The sequence below is a fragment of the Vitis vinifera genome, chromosome 16 (genome assembly GCF_030704535.1).
Source record: "Vitis vinifera cultivar Pinot Noir 40024 chromosome 16, ASM3070453v1".
NCBI lineage: Eukaryota > Viridiplantae > Streptophyta > Magnoliopsida > Vitales > Vitaceae > Vitis > Vitis vinifera.
The window spans coordinates 2,721,520-2,738,992 of record NC_081820.1 but is presented as its reverse complement, the minus strand read 5'-3'; the positions used below and the strand labels follow the sequence as shown (position 1 = coordinate 2,738,992).

Genomic DNA, 17,473 nt, shown 5'->3' with positions numbered 1-17,473 from the left:
TTTTTTTAACAAAAAGATGGAAAAAGAAAATGTAATCTATTTTTAATTTTTATTTTTGAAAATAATAGATTAAAGCAATATATTTATTATTAAAAAATATCAATAAATAGAAATTAAAAATTCTTCAGAAAAAGTAAAGCTGACAGACATAAATAAGTATCAAGAAAAATGTAGAAAAGATGAGATTTTTACAATTTTATTTTCATCTAAAAGAAACAAAAATTTTAATTTAATATTTTTCAGAGTTACAAATCGGAAGAAATCCAAATATTTGAGTCATAAACTGGGAAGAAAAAATATTTGTAGGATAAAGAATTTGGAAACTTCTTCGATAAACCCCAAAAATTTACAGCCAGACACTCCTCACATGGGAATGGGATTTTCCTTTTATTTTTTTGCCTAGCTTTACGTTTCCACCTTTCTCCGTGGTAATGATATCATAGGAAACTCTCCACTGTACAGACAAAGAGGCAAAGATTCGGAGAAAGTGTGAGAGATTTTTCACAGGGAGAGAGAGAAGGAAAGAGAGAGAGAATGGAGAGGAGGTCTCTAGTATTGTGTACATTTGTGGGGTTTCTAGGCCTGTTATCTGCTGCTCTGGGTTTTGCTGCAGAGGCCAAGAGGATAAAGGTACTGTAAGGGTGGGAAAAGGGTTGTTTTCTTCTGATTCTGAATGTTTTCTGTTTCATGGTATCTGGGTGGAGGTAGATCTTCTCTTCAAATGGATATTTGAGGTTGATCTTTGGTTAACATCTTTAGGTTTTTGAAGTATTGGGTTTTTGAAGTATTGGCTTCATTGTTTGTTTTCTGCTTTGCCTTTTGTTTGGCTGCTGAGAAAAATTAGGAAAAGTAGAGTAAAGTTGCAATTTTGAATATTTTCCGTTATGTTTTTTCTCTTTTTCTTTTTGGGTTTCTAGAGAAACAGTGGTTTTAACATCTTTGTCTTTGAAATATTGGTTTCATTGCTTGTTTTGTGTGCTGCCCTTTGTTTGGTTGCTGAGAAAATTTAGGCAAAGTGGAGTAAAGTTGCAATTTTGAATCTTGTTTGCTATGCTTTTTCTCTTTTTTGCTTTCTGGGTTTCTAGGGAAACGGTGGTTCGTATCTTTTGATTAATATATCTCTTATTTAATAGATTTCCTTATCTTTTTGCCTTTACCTTTGCTTGGTTGCTGAGAGAACCGAAGAAAATAGAGTATAGTTGCCATTTTGAATGTAATATGTTATGCATTTCCCTATTTCTTACTGGGTTTCTAGAGAAACAGTGTTTTTACTTCTTTCTTCTATACCCTTTTCTTGGCTGCTGAGAAAACTGAGAAAAATAGCGTAAAGGAACAATTTTGAATCTTATCTGTTATCTCTCTTTCTCTCTCTTCTGGGTTTCCAACTCAAACTTTGGTTCATTACTTTTGGATCTTTTACCCTTTGTTTGGCTGCTGAGAAAACTGAGGAAATAGCGTAATATAACATTCTTAAATCTCGCGTTTATGTTTTTATCTTTTTTCCTTACTGGTTTCCAGAGAAACAAACATTAGTTTTACCACTTTTTGATTTACATTTTCACCTGTTATCTCTTGTGTCATTACAATTTTTTTTTCTATGCCCATTATTTGGTTGTTGACAAAATAGAGGAAAATAGAATAAATAGCGATTGAATCTTGTGTTTGTCTCTTTTTCTTCTGGATTTCCTGAAGAACATACCATACCCTTTTTGTTAGGTTGCTGAGAAAACCAAGGAAAAGATGGTAAAATAATAACTTCAAAACTTGTATGATGTTTTTCTTTTTCCCTGTCACGGTTTTGAGGAAAATGAAAAAAAGTTTCAACTCAATCATGAAAAATCTACTATTCAAGATTTTGGGTTTTGTTTTAGGGATTTCTTTCCTTCCATAGAAAACTTGCAGTTTTCTCTCCATTTAATTTAATAGAATATGGCTCAGAAATTCCCTATTGAGTTTGTTGTGTCACTCTTCCCCTACTGAATGAGGAAAAGAAAATAATTTTCTGATTTGGATGGTTAGTAGCTTATGGGCTCATATTCTAACAGCTTAAGCTTTTAGGGAAGTTGATAGCTTAACATGGTACAACAGGAGTTTCCCTAGCAGCAACCTATAACCATTCTGTCATGTCCTAATTGATATACCACGGCCTTCCCTAAATCCTAAGCTGTCTGCTGTCAATCCTAGATGACCTCAAAATACTCTGTTGCAAACCCCTCTAAGCCCTAAACACCATGCTGCACTTAAACCCTAATGATCCTTCCACAAACCCTACTCATTCTGCAGCAACCATTTTAAACCCTAACCTTAACTAATCTAATGCAAGTCTCAAATCACTTTGAATCTTGGATTTTTTTTTTCTTTTTGAATGTCTGCCCCCTTTTCAGCAAATCAAATCTTGCTACTTCCTGTTTACTCTCTAGTTCCCTCCTATTCAGATCTGTTATACATAACTTTCTGTTTGCTACTAGCTATTTCTTTTGGCCTTGATTTAGAGTTTCTCCTATTGTTTATTCCCCCATGTGAGGGAGAGTGTGAGCCTGTCATGACATTGTAGGTTCTTTTTTAACAGTTTAAGTTTCAAGGAAAATTAGTAATAGTTCACTGCATTGCCTTTGGCTGTTACATATTTTGTTTAGGTAATTTTTTGGTAATCGTGGATTATTTATTGTTCAATTAAAAAGTGATTTGGTGTTTGGGGACTTAGGCCTTTCATTCTGTTTGTTTTTTGGTTGTAGAAATTGCCTCTAGCATGTCCTGAAATTTGCACAAAATCAAGGGTATTTGTGCAGCTAGTTTCATTGAAGAGTCTATTCATAATGGGATGTTATATGCTTTTGTGTAAAATTGAGGGCAGTTATGCGCCTTCTTGTTTTGGAGTCCATTTGGCAAGGGTAACCATTTTTCTTTTAAATATTTATCTTTATTTTCCTCATATTGCCCCTAGAAGGATTCAAATGCATCAGGTACACGAGTAGTTTCTGAGTTCTGACTGACAAATGAAGCCATGTTATACAATTGTCTTCATTCCTCGAGTAGATTCAGTCATTTTGGTCTTTTTTGTTTTTTTTGGGATGTTAGTGCACTATATTTCCCAACAGTTGGAGGGGCTGTTTGGTTTTTATTTTATTTTTTGTTTTGATAAGCAAACAAAGCATTCTATGTAAGAGCGCTAAGAAAAAGGGGGCACACCCTTGTATACGGGTAGCATATACAAAAAATCCAACCAAAGGATACCGACTGGTATCTGCAAAAAACTGTCACAATACCCAATCTATCTGCAGTTAAGACTATTCAAAAAGCCAAACACTGAGAAGTTTCCCAAATCTAATGAAGCATTTGACTGGCTCTGGTGAAGTTGTCCTTTAACTTCTGATTTGAGAGCTCTTCACCCTTAGAGATTCGGTGATTATCCGTTGCTAATGTAGGATAGATGTGGTTTTCTTAAAAATTATTTTTCAGTATGATATATGTGTATTTAGATTCATTACTAGGGTTTCTTTAGATGGTTTTTTTCCCTTGACTGTTGGCACAAGCAATATAGGTTACTTACTACCTGGTTACCCCATAAGCCGGATGAAGGGTATTTTGGATATATCTTGTAGATTGTTATTGTCCCTTGGCAACGTTTGGTTGTGATCTTCCTGGGCTTTCTTGATTTGATGTGCACTTATATTTTCCAAGTTGTTTTTACCTATTTTTTTTTTAATAAAGAAAAGGGTCCAAGCTGCATTTGTTGCCTATCCTGTGTCTCTTTCCATGTATTACCTATAGGTATTGGTTATAGACTTATAGTGTTTCAAGGGATTGCAGTAGCATGGTATTTGCTTATTTTACAAGTCTAATTTGTTTTTGGTACGGAGCTGAAGACTTACTTACCAATGTATTTTTCGCATGTTTTTGCGAACCTTGATTTAAATGCATCAAAAGTTGATTGAGGATGAGCCTAAACTTCAGAAGGGTGTGAGGTATTAATTGAATAGAAATTGTCTAGTGCCATGGTTTTAAAAACTGAACTGGATCGGCCGGTCATGGTTCTGATTTGGTCCGACGAATTGGACCGGAAAGTGATTGAATCGGAATCGGACCGGGTGAACCAGACGAACCAGCCGGTTCCCTCCGAACTGTTAGGTTCATTTTTTTTTTCCTCCCAGCATCCGCGCAACTGTCCCATTGTTGCTGGCCACTGGAGCGTCGTCCTGCTGGCAACACCCCTCCCAAAACGTTGCAAAGCCCCGTCGCCTGCCACTCAACACCCCACCCCCCCGCCTTGCGCCCACTACAAAATTCCTCCACAACACCCCTCCCCAAAACGCTGCAAACTGCAAAGCCTCGTCACCGGCCACTCAACCCCCCCACCGCGCTCCCCCAAGCCCAGCTGCAAAATTCCCCCATCCCCCCTCCTCTCCTCTCCCAAAATCCCCTTGCCTTCCTAGTCCACCCCCCGCGCACCCCCTTCCCCCCCACACCCCCCCCAAAAAAAAAGAAAAGAAAAAAGAAGACACTGGAAACCAATCCTCCGCTGTCACCCCCACCCGCTCGCTGGAAAGCCCTTCCCCCCAAATCGCTGCAAAGCCTCATCGTTGGCCACTCTGTCGTCCCGCCAGCAGCACACTCCCACCGTGCGCCCCATGCCCAGCAATGGAAAAATTCTCCCATCCCCCTCCTCTCCTCTCCCATCCCAAAAGTCAAAAGACAGCTTGCCCCCTTGCCTTCCATTTTTGTTTTTACTTTTTAAAATTTTAATTTTTACGTTTTATATTTAATATCTTAATATTTAATTTCTTAATTTTTTGTAGATTATAATTGTAATGATAGGTTTAATATTTAAAAATTTCATTTTTATTTTATTTATTGCACTTTGAAATTTTAATTTATTGAAAATATTGGGTTATTGACATTTACAGATAAAAAACTTTATAAAAAAACTCAGTAGATATTATTAAAATTTAGATAGAATTTATTATTTTTATTTATTAATTTTTTTAATTTTAATAATATATAAATATATATATTTATGACGTCACCGATTCGACTATCGGTCCGATCAGTGAACTGTGAATTGGTAACTTTTCTGGTTCGATGACCGATCCGGTTTTGAAAACATTGGTCTACACTTGTATTCTCATATAAAAGAAACTGACTGAGGCATTCTATTTTTAGCCAACAAATGATGTTTTCAATCTTGAGTACAACACAAGGCAGGTCGAGGGCTTGCTATTGTCTTTAGAGTATTTATTTTATTGCTGCTCTCTGCTTTTCATTAGTTACTATGGATTCTTAGGACCTGTTGCATAGCAGAAGTGAAATGCTTTTTTCAGTAATGTTTTCATTTTTGAAAATAATGGGCAAGGAACAAGTTTGTTTTGGAACTGTTTTCAATCGTTAACTTGACTGCCTTTTGGAAAGCATGGAAAACTACATTTTAACAATTTTCAAAATTGACTTTCCCTTATACGCATTCCTAAGGCGGTGGCAAAAAGGATTGAAAAAATCCAAAGAGATTTCTTGTGGGGGGGAGGAAGCTTGGAGGGGAAAGTTCACTTGATTAATTGGAAAGTGGTCTGCAGCCCTAAGGAGGAGGGGGGATTAGGCATCCGAAAGATAGATTTGTTGAACAAAACATTGTTGGGCAAATGGGTTTGGAGATATGCCTATGAGAAGGATAACCTATGGAAAACGGCGATAGGGGTGAAATATGGACAAGAGGGATGTGGGTGGAGGACTAAGGAAGTTTGTGGGCCTTATGGGGTGGGGTTGTGGAAGGAGATCATGAAGGAGGCGGATTGGTGTTGGGAGAGCATGGATTTTAAGGTTGGGAAGGGGAATAGAGTTTTGTTTTGGATGGATAAGTGGTGTGGCAATGAGGCGCTTTCTCAAACTTTTCCTCAGTTGTTTACATTGGCGGGTCATAAGAATGCCAAAGTTTGCGAAGTGTGGGATTCTAGTCTGGGTCAAGGAGGTTGGAATCTCAGTTTGGCTAGAGATTTCAATGATTGGGAGAAGGATCAGATAGGATAAATGCTGAATCTTCTGAAGGACTTCAGGATTTCTCCGGAAGAGGACTCAGTGAGATGGAAGCGGGAAGGCAACGGCGTTTTTGGGGCCAAGGGGGCCTACAAAAGTTTGAGTGGCTACTCAACTGGTGTTTTTCCGAATAGACGCATTTGGATGGATAAGGTTCCAACAAAAGTGCCTTTTTTTGCTTGGGAGGCAGTGTGGGGGAAGATCCTCACATTGGATAAGCTTCAAAAAAGGGGATGGCAGCTCCCTAATCGGTGCTATTTATGCGACTGCGAAGAGGAAAATGCGAATCATATTCTCTTACATTGTACAGTGGTTAAAACTATTTGGGAGATTACCCTTGTCATTTTCGGAGTTCAATGGTTGTTCCCAGAGTCAGTTATAGAGGTGTTACTTAGCTGGAGGGGTTCTTTTGTGGGGAAAAAAAGAAAAAAAATATGGAATTCCATTCCGTTGTGCATTTTTTGGACGGTTTGGAAGGAAAGGAATAAGATAGTTTTCAGGGGAGGGTCATTAGATATTCAGAAATTCAAGAATTTTTTTGTATGTAACTTGTGGAGTTGGGCTAAGGTGTACATTGGTGAGGAAACCTACTCTCTGTTAGGCTTTTTGGAGTGGTTTGGGACCACTTGAGGGTGGGTGAGGCTTTTACCCTTTTTTTGTTTTTCCAGCCTTGTTTGGGGCTGTTCAGTATACCCCCTGTATACATGCGGCTTTCTTAGCCTTTTTTAATATATTTGATTGTTTATCTATCAAAAAAAAAACATTTTTCAAAATTGACTCATTTTGACATGTTTCCAAAAACAGTTTAAAATGAGTTCTTGAAGATGTTATCAGTGTCCTTTCCATTTTCTCTGTTTTTGAAAATAGAAATCTCATTTACTCTTACCTAAGAGGCCCTTTGTTTTATGATGTAAACGGTTCTGAAATTATTGATTTTCTTCTATGGTTTACTTCATTTCTAAGATGATTTGACCCTTATTTCCTTTTAATCTCACAGGGTTCCCAAGTTCAGTTCTCCTCTTCTACCGCATGCACATACCCCAGGAGTCCAGCTTTGCCTCTTGGATTAACTGCAGCAGTGGCTCTTATGATCGCTCAAGTTATGATTAATATTGCAACTGGGTGTATTTGTTGCAGGAGAGGTCCCCATCCTTCTAACTCTAATTGGACATTAGCACTAATCTGCTTTGTCGTTTCCTGGTAATTCTCAACTATGGCATGGTGAAATTCTTATTCAAATTTGATTCTTTAGATGTAAGCCTTTTGAAAAAGTAAAATAAGGAGGTCAAATATGAGTATATATCACTTTCATCATCTGACATATATCCTGCCTTTTGACTAGCCCGAATGGTAAATTGTTGCAGCTGGGAACTATTGATGATAATCATCATCTGGAGCCAGTCCAAACAAAGAACTTATTTGGCTATCCTTATTCTCCTCCCCTTTTCCATAAGAATACACACATGCACACATGCTAGTGGTAGTATTTTGCCAAATCCGAATTTTCCTCCTTGAAAATTATTTGCCATCATTATAGGTGATAAAAATGCATTGAGGCTTGAAAATAGACCTGTTATGCAACAGGAGTAAGATGTGCATCCTTCTTCCCCTGGTTTTGTGGACTAACATTTAATAGCCCGTTTATTCTTAAACTATCTCCAGCTCTGTCTCTCAATGCATGTGTGTGTTTCTTTTTTTTCTATTGGGTCAAAAAATGAATTTCAACCTTGCTGAACCTTGCTGAACTAGGGTGTTTATTGAACTTGCTAAGGACCCTTATTCATGTTACTCTAACTAGGATGGCTTTCAAATTTAGGATTTTTGAAGACTGAGAGCACTCTGTAACCCTAAATCCTTGTTTGAGTGGTCCTAGGATTGGGGTTGCCAACTACTCTCTTTTAGAGTTTGTTTATTGTTTAGGGAATGGTTATGCAGTTGTGGGATCTCCTCTTTGTATTGTTTCACTTTTGCCTCAGGCGTGTTTTGAAGGATTTTGTGCCCCATTTTTGTTTGGTGCCTTTTAATATTCAGCCATCCAATTGTCCCATAAACCAGTACTTCTCAATCATTGTTTTGGTTTCTGTAAGTCATTAGTTTGATTTGGAGCAACTAACTGGGTTTGATTGGTAAGACCTTCTGTTTTCTTTGATCGCGTTCTCCCATTTACCTTACCACAATACAAGGCACATGAGGCCATCCAGCAGTGCAAATTGGTATAAGAAGAGCTCTCACCTACTGCTTATGGATTGTAGAATTGAATTATGGTTTAAAGTCATAGTATCGGTCATTGACTCGAAGGGTTCCAAGGCACATCAATCTCAGCTTGTGTTAGGTGATATTGAAAATAAGATTGTTAAGAAGTTCAAAAAATTATAAAAATATTATAAAAATATTATAAAAATAATTTAAAAAATAATATAATTAAATAAGCTTAACAAACTAATAAACTAATAAACTTAAAAATATATTAGCATAATAATGAATGGAATGGTTTCAATATATTATTAACAATAAATTAGCATATAAAATGATACACCATATATGGTACCATTATCATATAAAATAATACATTACCTAAATCGAAGCAGTTTATGCCATACCTTAGCATATAAAATAATAATTTTCAAATTCCCAATTCCAAAAACCATTAGCATATAAGGCAAATTGATGCCCTTCATAACACACATGAGCATTTCAAGCCACAAATCATTCTTATATAAAAAATGCATTTACCCTTTTTCTTTAGATTCCCGATCCCAAACACCATTAACCCACACGAACAGAGAGAGGGTACCCAGTTTGCTGAGGTAGAGAGCATCCTCTATAGCGTTCACCCACACCACACCAATGACATTACAGAGATGGAGCAAAGAGGGGCAACACCAACATGTGGCAATTGCCATCAATGAAAGAATTTGATGTTTCTCATCAATCAGGTGATCACCACAATGACATCCTCGGCATGAAGGATGTCTTCTTTCTTCTTTCTTCTTCATCATGGGTTCATGGGTCTTGAAAAATTTTTCCTTTTGAAGAGAATCTGTACTTTTTCTAAGATTTCTCAGTTTTTGTTGCTCTTTGTTGTTATTTGAAAGGGAAAAAAATTATTTCTGGGTTTAATTGGAGAATATTTCGATTTCTCAGCGATCAACTCGGAATCTCGATTGAGTCAACCGATTCTTGGCCGAGTCTGTATTTAAGGTGGTATTGGATATCGGACTCAGTAGGGAAAGGTATAGTGCATATACGACTCAGCTGAGTCCAGTATGGCTCTACCGATACTTTGAACCTTGTTATGGAGCTGAACATTGTATCAGGAAAAAACCAATGGTACTTGGATTTGGCTATGGGTGTGAAGTGTGAGTGTGTATCTAGGTGTTTGATCCTTCACATCCTCAAATTTTAGGATTTAGAGACTCAAATAAAAAATGATCTCAAATGGTTTTTGGATAAGCCATAATTAAGGGAAATAATCAATTAAAAGTAAAAAAATTAACATATCCTTTGTTTAAAAAAAGATCTCTTTCTTTTCTGTTTTATACTTTCAAAATAATGAATATCTGAAGCACAATATGAGTATTTGAACAAGGATCCCCGCATCCACACTCGATACTGTTGTTATGTTGTGTTGACATGAATATGGTGGTGAAGTTGAAGAGTCTGGGTACACAAGAAAAAACAAACAATCACATCTTGTGTATGTACATTAACTCTGGTTTGTTAGGCACCCTTTAATCTATTATTTGTCTATCAAAAAGATTTGGTGAAAACGGTCCTAGATCATGAAGTCCCAGAAGACTGAGAGGAAGTGGAACCATCCATGTGGAGTAATTGCTCCAGTTTGATTGGGAAAACTAGCAAATGAAATAGTTCTACCATCAGTCTCTGTGAAGCTTTGGACATGAACTTTCAGATTACATTCAAATAGTACCTGTGCTAATAATGGTCCTTCCATAGGTTTCTTTGTAGAATAGGATAAAATATGGGTCATTCTGGTCCTGTTCAAGACCTGAGGAGTCATTTCTTCACTTAGATGTGCTGAGACAACACTGCCATTTCTGGAATACTGAGATAGTGCTTTGAACTTGTTATCATGCCTCAAAAGTTGTTCATGGGAGCTTCCAAGTCTTCATAAAACCCTCTTCAAATTTCTTACCCAAGCTTGTGTGGAAGCTTGTACCATGTACTATATATCTTTTTCGATTGTAACTAGTGGATTCCTATTATGCTGTAGCAAATACCTTGTATGTAACTGGAATAAAATCATTTAATGAAGAAACAATTTACAAGGAAATTTACTATGCAAAATAGTTGAAAAGAGGGCAAATAAGGGAAGAGGAGTAGCAGGAGATATATACAACAAAATGCTTAATGGTGGTAGAAATCTGAAGTGCTATCAATCTTGGCTAGAGATGCCAGCCATGTAATTGATGGGTTCTGGGATCTAGTTTGCTGAACCCAATTAATCTTATTATCACAATCACCTTGTAATGTGATGTGGAGTAGCTCTCAAGATTTGCAGTAAGTTCTGTTCCTTGTTTATAAGAATAAATTCTTTTCATCATTATCATCACCGATCACATCTCCTGCCTATGTTGAGTGTGCAAAACAAATAATTCTTCATCAGTCCAACCTATTAAAAACTTTCTTCTAGCATCATTCGTCTTTGAATATGTTTGAATGTTCTAATCTGTGCTCTTATTCAGTAGTCATTTTAGGCCTGTTATTAGGTTTACTGATGGGCATGTGCAATTCCAGTGTTGTCTTTTGTTGTCCTTATGCCTATCAAAAAAATCTTTTGCCTTGCCATTTACTAGTGCAATTCGTTCTTATCGTAGCTGCACTTAGTTTATGTACGTGATGTTTTCTTAGTGTTAACGTCACAGTTCACAAAATTAATTTTTTCTTTAAGTGATTGAAATACGTGGTCCAGTCCAACCCTGGTTTAGTATAGTTGGTTTCAAATGGTCATGCGACATGTCACCATGGCATGTATGCTTAGGGCTCCACTCTCCAATTTATAGTTTGTCATTCTCCTCCACTCTTTTATGGATGATTGTGGTTTGTCTCCTCCACTCTATTTTGAAATTTCATTTTTCTTGTTTGGTTAGTTTTATGTATTAAATTACTAAATTTTAAGGATTTTCTTCATGCTTGTAACTTGTGTTTACCCACCCTTTAGTCTCTTTGGCTAGGGGGTGTCATCTGTGCATAATTCTAAGTAACATAGTACGGGGTTTAATACATCCATAACCAACAAGACAAGCTAAATCCTCAAAGTTTCTTGAGTTAATAATGTTGTGACTGGAAGCTCTTCTGTTTCGTTTGAACCCATATTTATGCTAGACACAACTATAGAGTACATCAAACATGACCTTTGTGACATCAACTATCTGCTAGGTATGGCTGGCAGGCTGGAGGCATTTGTGTATCTGCAAACTCTTTTCAATAACAGTATAATTTACTAGGATCTTGTAAAAATTGTATATGAGAGTCAGGAGCTACTTAGCCAGTCTTAGCAAGTATCACTGATCAATGCCTACTGATAGAAAAATAGGTATTGGTTGCTTCGTTTTCTTCACCTGATGCTTTTTAAATCAAGTGGCCTTACAACTTGGTATCCTACATCCATTAGGTGATAGCCGCAATTTTGGTTCCTTTTATCATCTTTGCTTTAGCGATCTAATATGCTTCTGTGGAACAGCTTAGAATCTTTATTTTTCTAGGTTCTGAAGTAGATTTTGATTGATTTTTTAAAGTGGTGACATCAATTTAAATATTTGGCATTTTTCTAGCCATCCAGAAGTTTTACCTTGGCAGGTGTATATCTATGTTCATTTAAAGTTTAACCTTTAGAAATCAACAATCTAGGGGCTGCTTGCCCATATAGAAAAATCAAAATTTCTGACTTGCTTAGCAATATGGCAGTCTTAAGAATTATGGTGATCGAAGTCTGCACAATGACCTTCAATGTTTATGCACCTTAATAGTTTTGTTGTGTTCTTGAATGGGACAATTCTCCTACTTCTAGAAAATTACAAGTCTCTAAGCTTCTGGTTCCATCATTGAAGACTGTCCAGCTTTGAGTATAGCACTTCTCAATGGAGTAACCATCATAGATTTTTTTTTTCCTTCATTGGCTTTATTATTGTTGCTTCACTCCTTGTCAGGTTTTTTTGATAGATAAGAAGCAATTGTATTGAAAGGTACCAAAAAAGTTTACCAATATACACATGATGTATGCAACAACCAGCAAAAAGCACAAAAAAAAGGAGAAAAACAAAAAAAAAATACTTCCTCCCTCAAGCTGAACCCGACCAATCAATGAAATAAAAAAAGGACATCAATCTATTGCCTATAAACAACTTGATACAAACTACACAGAAATATGACTTTCTGCCTATGCTTAGAGAGCTCCTCATTCTCAAACGTTCTTCTATTTCTTTCCTTCCATATTATCCAAAAAAGGCATAAAGGAGCAGTTCCCCAAACTTTTATCCGCTTCCTCCCCACAAAAGAGCCTTGCCAACCTAACAAAGTGTCTCTGAAGGAGGAGTGAATCACCCATGAGATACCAAAAAGAGAGAACAAAAGCTGCCGCAACGCTCTTGCTTTGTTATAATGCAGGAGGATGTGGTCAATTGACTCTTCATGAGTGTGACATCGAAAGCATCTATTGGCTAAAGACCAACCTCTCCATTGTAACCGATCAAGAGTCAAAGCTTTTCCCCAAGTTGCCTCCCAAACAAAGAAAACTCGCCTTAGGTGGAACCCAAGCATTCCACACAATACTAGATGGGAACAACTTAGATCTCCCCTCCTCCAAGTTAGAGGAAAGAGACCTAATAGAGAAAGTTCCATTCTTTACCTCCAACCAGCACACCTTGTCTTCTCTTTGGGTTTATTTACACCAATATATGGGACTCTACTAAACATAATAGTGAGTTAGAGTTTCTCACTTTGTTTCCTTGGTAAAATTTTATCCAAGGATAGCATGACTTTTTAATAGAATATTATTTTCAGCTTTCTAATATTTTCTAGGTATTTCATAAAAGAGAGGGAGAGCCAGTTGCTTGTCGTACTTGCATTTTCAATTTGACTAGGTATTTGAAAATGTGGAAGGTGTGTTTCAAACTAAGTGTGATTCTCATGGAATCATGGAATATGTAGGATTAGATATTTGCTTGAGATTGCCAAACCCTAATGCTTCATACAAGTATTGCAAGGTATTATGTGGATATTACTCTCACCACATGCTATTTTATTAAATTGATCTTGCCTTGATTATTTCTTAAGGGTCTAATCTTGTATTTGCAATATCCGATGCCATTCTTTGAGTTGGCTAGTAGTGTGTAATTTTTTGCAGGTTTTCACTCAGCATATGATAAGTTAGTTCATTTTGCAAACTTAGGTCCTGTTTGGTAACTGTTTTTTAAAATAGTTTTTTTTCCTAGAACAGAAAAATAGAAAAGCACATTTGGGAACTAGAAAACATAAAATAATTTTCTGTTCTTAAAAACAGAGAACAAGAGTTTTCAAAGAATATGAAGAATGATTAAAATTAAAACACTACATATTAAAGTTATTTTTAAACATATCTAAAAATATAGAAAACAGGTTATGAACATTTTTTTGTTCCTAAATGGACATTTGTTCTATAAAACATTAGAGAATTGTTTTCAAAAACTATTTTTCAGAACAATTTTTGAAAACACTTCCCAAATAGAGCCTAATATATTTTTTAATAAGATCCTTCTTGTCATTGTTATCTTGTTATTTGGTTTCTTTTTAGGTACATCCTTCTTTTCTTGACATGGTAGTTTTCTAGACATTAGTGTGCTTAAATTTTTTTTTCTACAGTTCATACGCCCATTGCTAACCGGTTCCACATATCACCATGGAACTACCTTAAGTAGTGTCACATCCAGCCTCAGAAAGATCAATCTACCTACCTGTCCAATCCTGTACTTAGTGCTTATCTAGGATTTGCGACTCCCACTTATAATATTCACATTTCCGAATGAAAAAACACTTAGTGCCACATCATGCATTTGAAAAGATTGGGTCACATTTATCCCCACATCCCCACATGTTCTTCTTTGGCTTGTCCCTTGTTTTTCATTTCTCTGCCTCAGTTTTATACCTAATCATTTGTCCTTTTCCTGCTAGAATGATTGATGTAAGACAAATGAAAGTCCAATGCCCTATATTGGCTAATTACCAACGTTGGCTGGGCCTTATATGTGGAGCTGCCCCTACCTCCCATTAGTGTAGGCTTTTGGGAGTGCATGTGGCCTCCCATCATTTGGTATCAAAGCATGGTTTAGCCTAGCTCACCCTATGCTTGCTGACACGGGTGTCAACAATTGAATGAGGGTGTCTGAGGTAGGATGGACAAAAGGCCAATATCCCACATCGGTTGGTTACTAATGTTGGTTGAACCTTATATGTTGAGTTACCTTTACTTCCCATTAGCTTAGGCTTTTGGGAGTATGTCTGATCCCACATCAAGGATGCAATAGATGAAGAGATGAAAGCACTTCATAAGAATGTTACCTGATATCTTACTCCACCTCTTGGAAAATAGGCAGTGGGATGACTTGGTTTATGCTATTAAGTACTATACTAATACTGATGGTTCCATTAAATGATTAAGGGCTTGATGGTAGCTGGGGATATATCATCCAACATTTGGAATTGATTACTTGAAGACTTCTCATAGCGGTCCATCTTACTTTGTGACAGTTATTTATCACTTGCAGTTATTAAATGTGGCCTCTTTTTTTCACTTGATATCAACAATCCTTTTCTCCATGTTGATCTTTAGAAGGAGATCCACTTCTTGGTATGTTGCTCAAGGAGAGTCACTTGAAGTCACTTAAGGTGTGTCTACCAAAGAATTTGGTCTCTGGGCAGAAACAACCTCTCAGAGCATGGTTTTGATAAGTTTAGTACCGTCAGTTCTGAGTACGCATAAAGCAAAATATGGTAATTCCATATTTTTGGAAAGAAGTGTTGTAGTTATTACTAGAAGTTAGATAGAGGGTCTGAGTAACTTTGAGTTTGACCTGGTTAAGCATCTTCATACTAAAGATTTAGGTCATTCATGGGAATAGAGGTGACAAGGTCTAAGAAGATAATTTCTTCCTCACAGTGTTTGTGACTGCCCAGCAAGGAGAGAAGAGTAAAGTGGGGTGCTAAACCAGTCAAAATGCACATACATCCAAATATGAGGTTTGATATTCTGCCAGGTGAATTGCTTAATGACCCAGTAAGATATTGGATTCTTGTGAAGTTGCTATACTTGACTGTGTTTTGAGTTTTGACTACATATTATCTTTGCAGGAAATATTGTTAGTTTAGGCATTGTATGTCATATCCAGAGGTTTTGTGTTTAGACCATAGAGTCATCTCAATGTTGTGGGGTTTTTTTTGTCTTTTTATTTTTTTTCCATAATTTAAAATTTTGGATAGAGAATATTTCCATATATATAGACTGCTTGCTAGATATACACCTTATTGGTAAACTTGCTTGGCCCAAGTAATGGTGCACAGGGACTGTTGGGAAATAGTCAATTACCCTTGAGGTGGATGTTAATAATGTGACTGGGTATTTTGATATTGAGGGCATAAATCATGTAAATGTACCACACAATGGCTCTTGGCCAATATTTGGGACCAGCTAACAATTTTGAGAAACTTTGGCTGAAGAGTTGCACTAATTTAATGCATGCTTTCTATTTGACTGTATGATTCTGTCTCTCCAAGCAGATTCAAATGCCAATGATTACCATTTGTGCTAATCATGACTAAAATTGATTGTTCAACATGGTTGGTAGTAGAGCCTCATTTGGTGAGAGGTCATGTGTTTTGAGTCTCACCTTATAATATTTATTTCCCTAATTTATTAAGCCTAGGTGTAAGCCCAAAAGAGGCTGATTGTAATCGTTTACCAGTGAGTTTGCGTCCCTTCACATGCAGGTATGGGGTCCACGGGTTTGTGTCTCTCCATGTGGGTAGGGAACGGCATGTGAGGGAGGGTGTTAGGGTGCATGACATATATTCTGGCCCAAATCTATAAACTTAAGCTTTTAGGAAAATCAGTTATTCAACAACTTCAAACAGTTGAATGAATCGTGTTTATGGCATTCTATATTGATGACCTCCCACTCTTAACTTCTTTATGTAAATAACTTGGTTATCTTTTTTGTTTTTTCATTTTGGTTGATAATGCATCTGTTAACCCCCCATCTCATGCAGGTTCACATTTGTCATAGCATTCCTTCTGTTGCTGACGGGCGCTGCCCTCAATGACCAGCATGGCGAAGAGAGCATGTACTTTGGCAACTACTACTGCTACGTCGTGAAACCTGGAGTCTTTGCAGGAGCTGCTGTCTTGTCCCTTGCCAGCGTTACTCTGGGGATCCTCTATTATCTCACCTTATCATCAGCAAAAGAGCGCAATGATCCATGGCCTGGTCCTGTTGCTCCTAACCAAGCTCAAGTAGGTGGTGGTATTGCAATGGGACAACCCCAGTTCCCTCCCCAGAACCCACCCAACCAAGATCCGGTTTTTGTACATGAAGACACTTACATGCGGCGACAGTTCACTTGACCAGAAGATTCCTGGTTCAATGTTGGTGTTCGCTTCTGTTGTATCCTGGTATGCTGCAGTGAAAAGCCCTGAAGATCTCATCACTGCACCAGCATCTCTTCATGGTGTCTGTCTGGCTTTGTTGGCATGAGTAAGAACACCCCTTTTTTGAAACACCGCTCTCTTTATTTTTTCCCATTTTCAGTAGAGCTTCAAAGATATGCTAGAAATTATTCATGTTGTTGTACATATTATTATGGAACAGAATGTATATCTCTTGACTGGGATGGATAGATGGATGGATTCTTACTATTATTTGAATGCAAGGAGAAATGCTTTTATTCATCAGGCCATGGTTTCTGAATTTGGCTTGGAATCACAACTGGATTTGGCATGGTTGGTTTGGTAGGTAGGGGGTATCTGATTCAAACCCGAATAACTGGAGCATATATGCATCGTGGGCTCAAATCCTAAGAAAAATCGGTAGCTCAACATGGTATCAGAGTTCTGATTGATTTCATTTCTAATTATCTATAATCACAAATTTGTGACTAATAACAACCATCTTCCTTTCATTCTGTTTGCAAATCTGGCTTGCAACAGACCTTGCACTCTGTATGCAAGATGGCATTCATCTTCTTGATTCTGGGATCATTGCTTCCTTTTTAGCTCATCATTGAACATTTGAGCACAAATTTTCCTCTGCTTATTTTTTTCAAGGCCATGAGCCTTTCAAAATCAATGTTTAAGTTCTTGTTTGGATGGATATACTTTTTATTTTTTAAAAGCAATATTACTTTTCATATAAATAATAATTTTTATATGAAAGGTATGGGATTTACTGTCTTTAAAAAT

General features: G+C 37.0%; 1 protein-coding gene across 1 annotated transcript; it reads left to right on the top strand.

Moving 5' to 3' along the window:
- The first annotated feature begins 304 nt into the window (after window positions 1–304).
- LOC100252883 (protein MODIFYING WALL LIGNIN-1) lies at window positions 305–16,966 on the top strand. The gene is made up of 3 exons (XM_002277102.4): window positions 305–630; window positions 7,022–7,224; window positions 16,285–16,966. Exons 1-3 carry the CDS (start codon window positions 535–537, stop codon window positions 16,637–16,639), a joined length of 654 nt encoding a protein of 217 aa, XP_002277138.1. The 5' UTR covers window positions 305–534; the 3' UTR covers window positions 16,640–16,966.
- Window positions 16,967–17,473: the final 507 nt, after the last annotated feature.

Coding starts and splice junctions, on each gene's coding strand:
- LOC100252883 (XM_002277102.4), top strand. CDS start 535: ATGGAGAGGAGGTCTCTAGTATTGTGTACATTTGTGGGGTTTCTAGGC. Junction 631..7,021: donor CAGAGGCCAAGAGGATAAAG/GTACTGTAAGGG, acceptor TTAATCTCACAG/GGTTCCCAAGTTCAGTTCTC. Junction 7,225..16,284: donor ATCTGCTTTGTCGTTTCCTG/GTAATTCTCAAC, acceptor CATCTCATGCAG/GTTCACATTTGTCATAGCAT.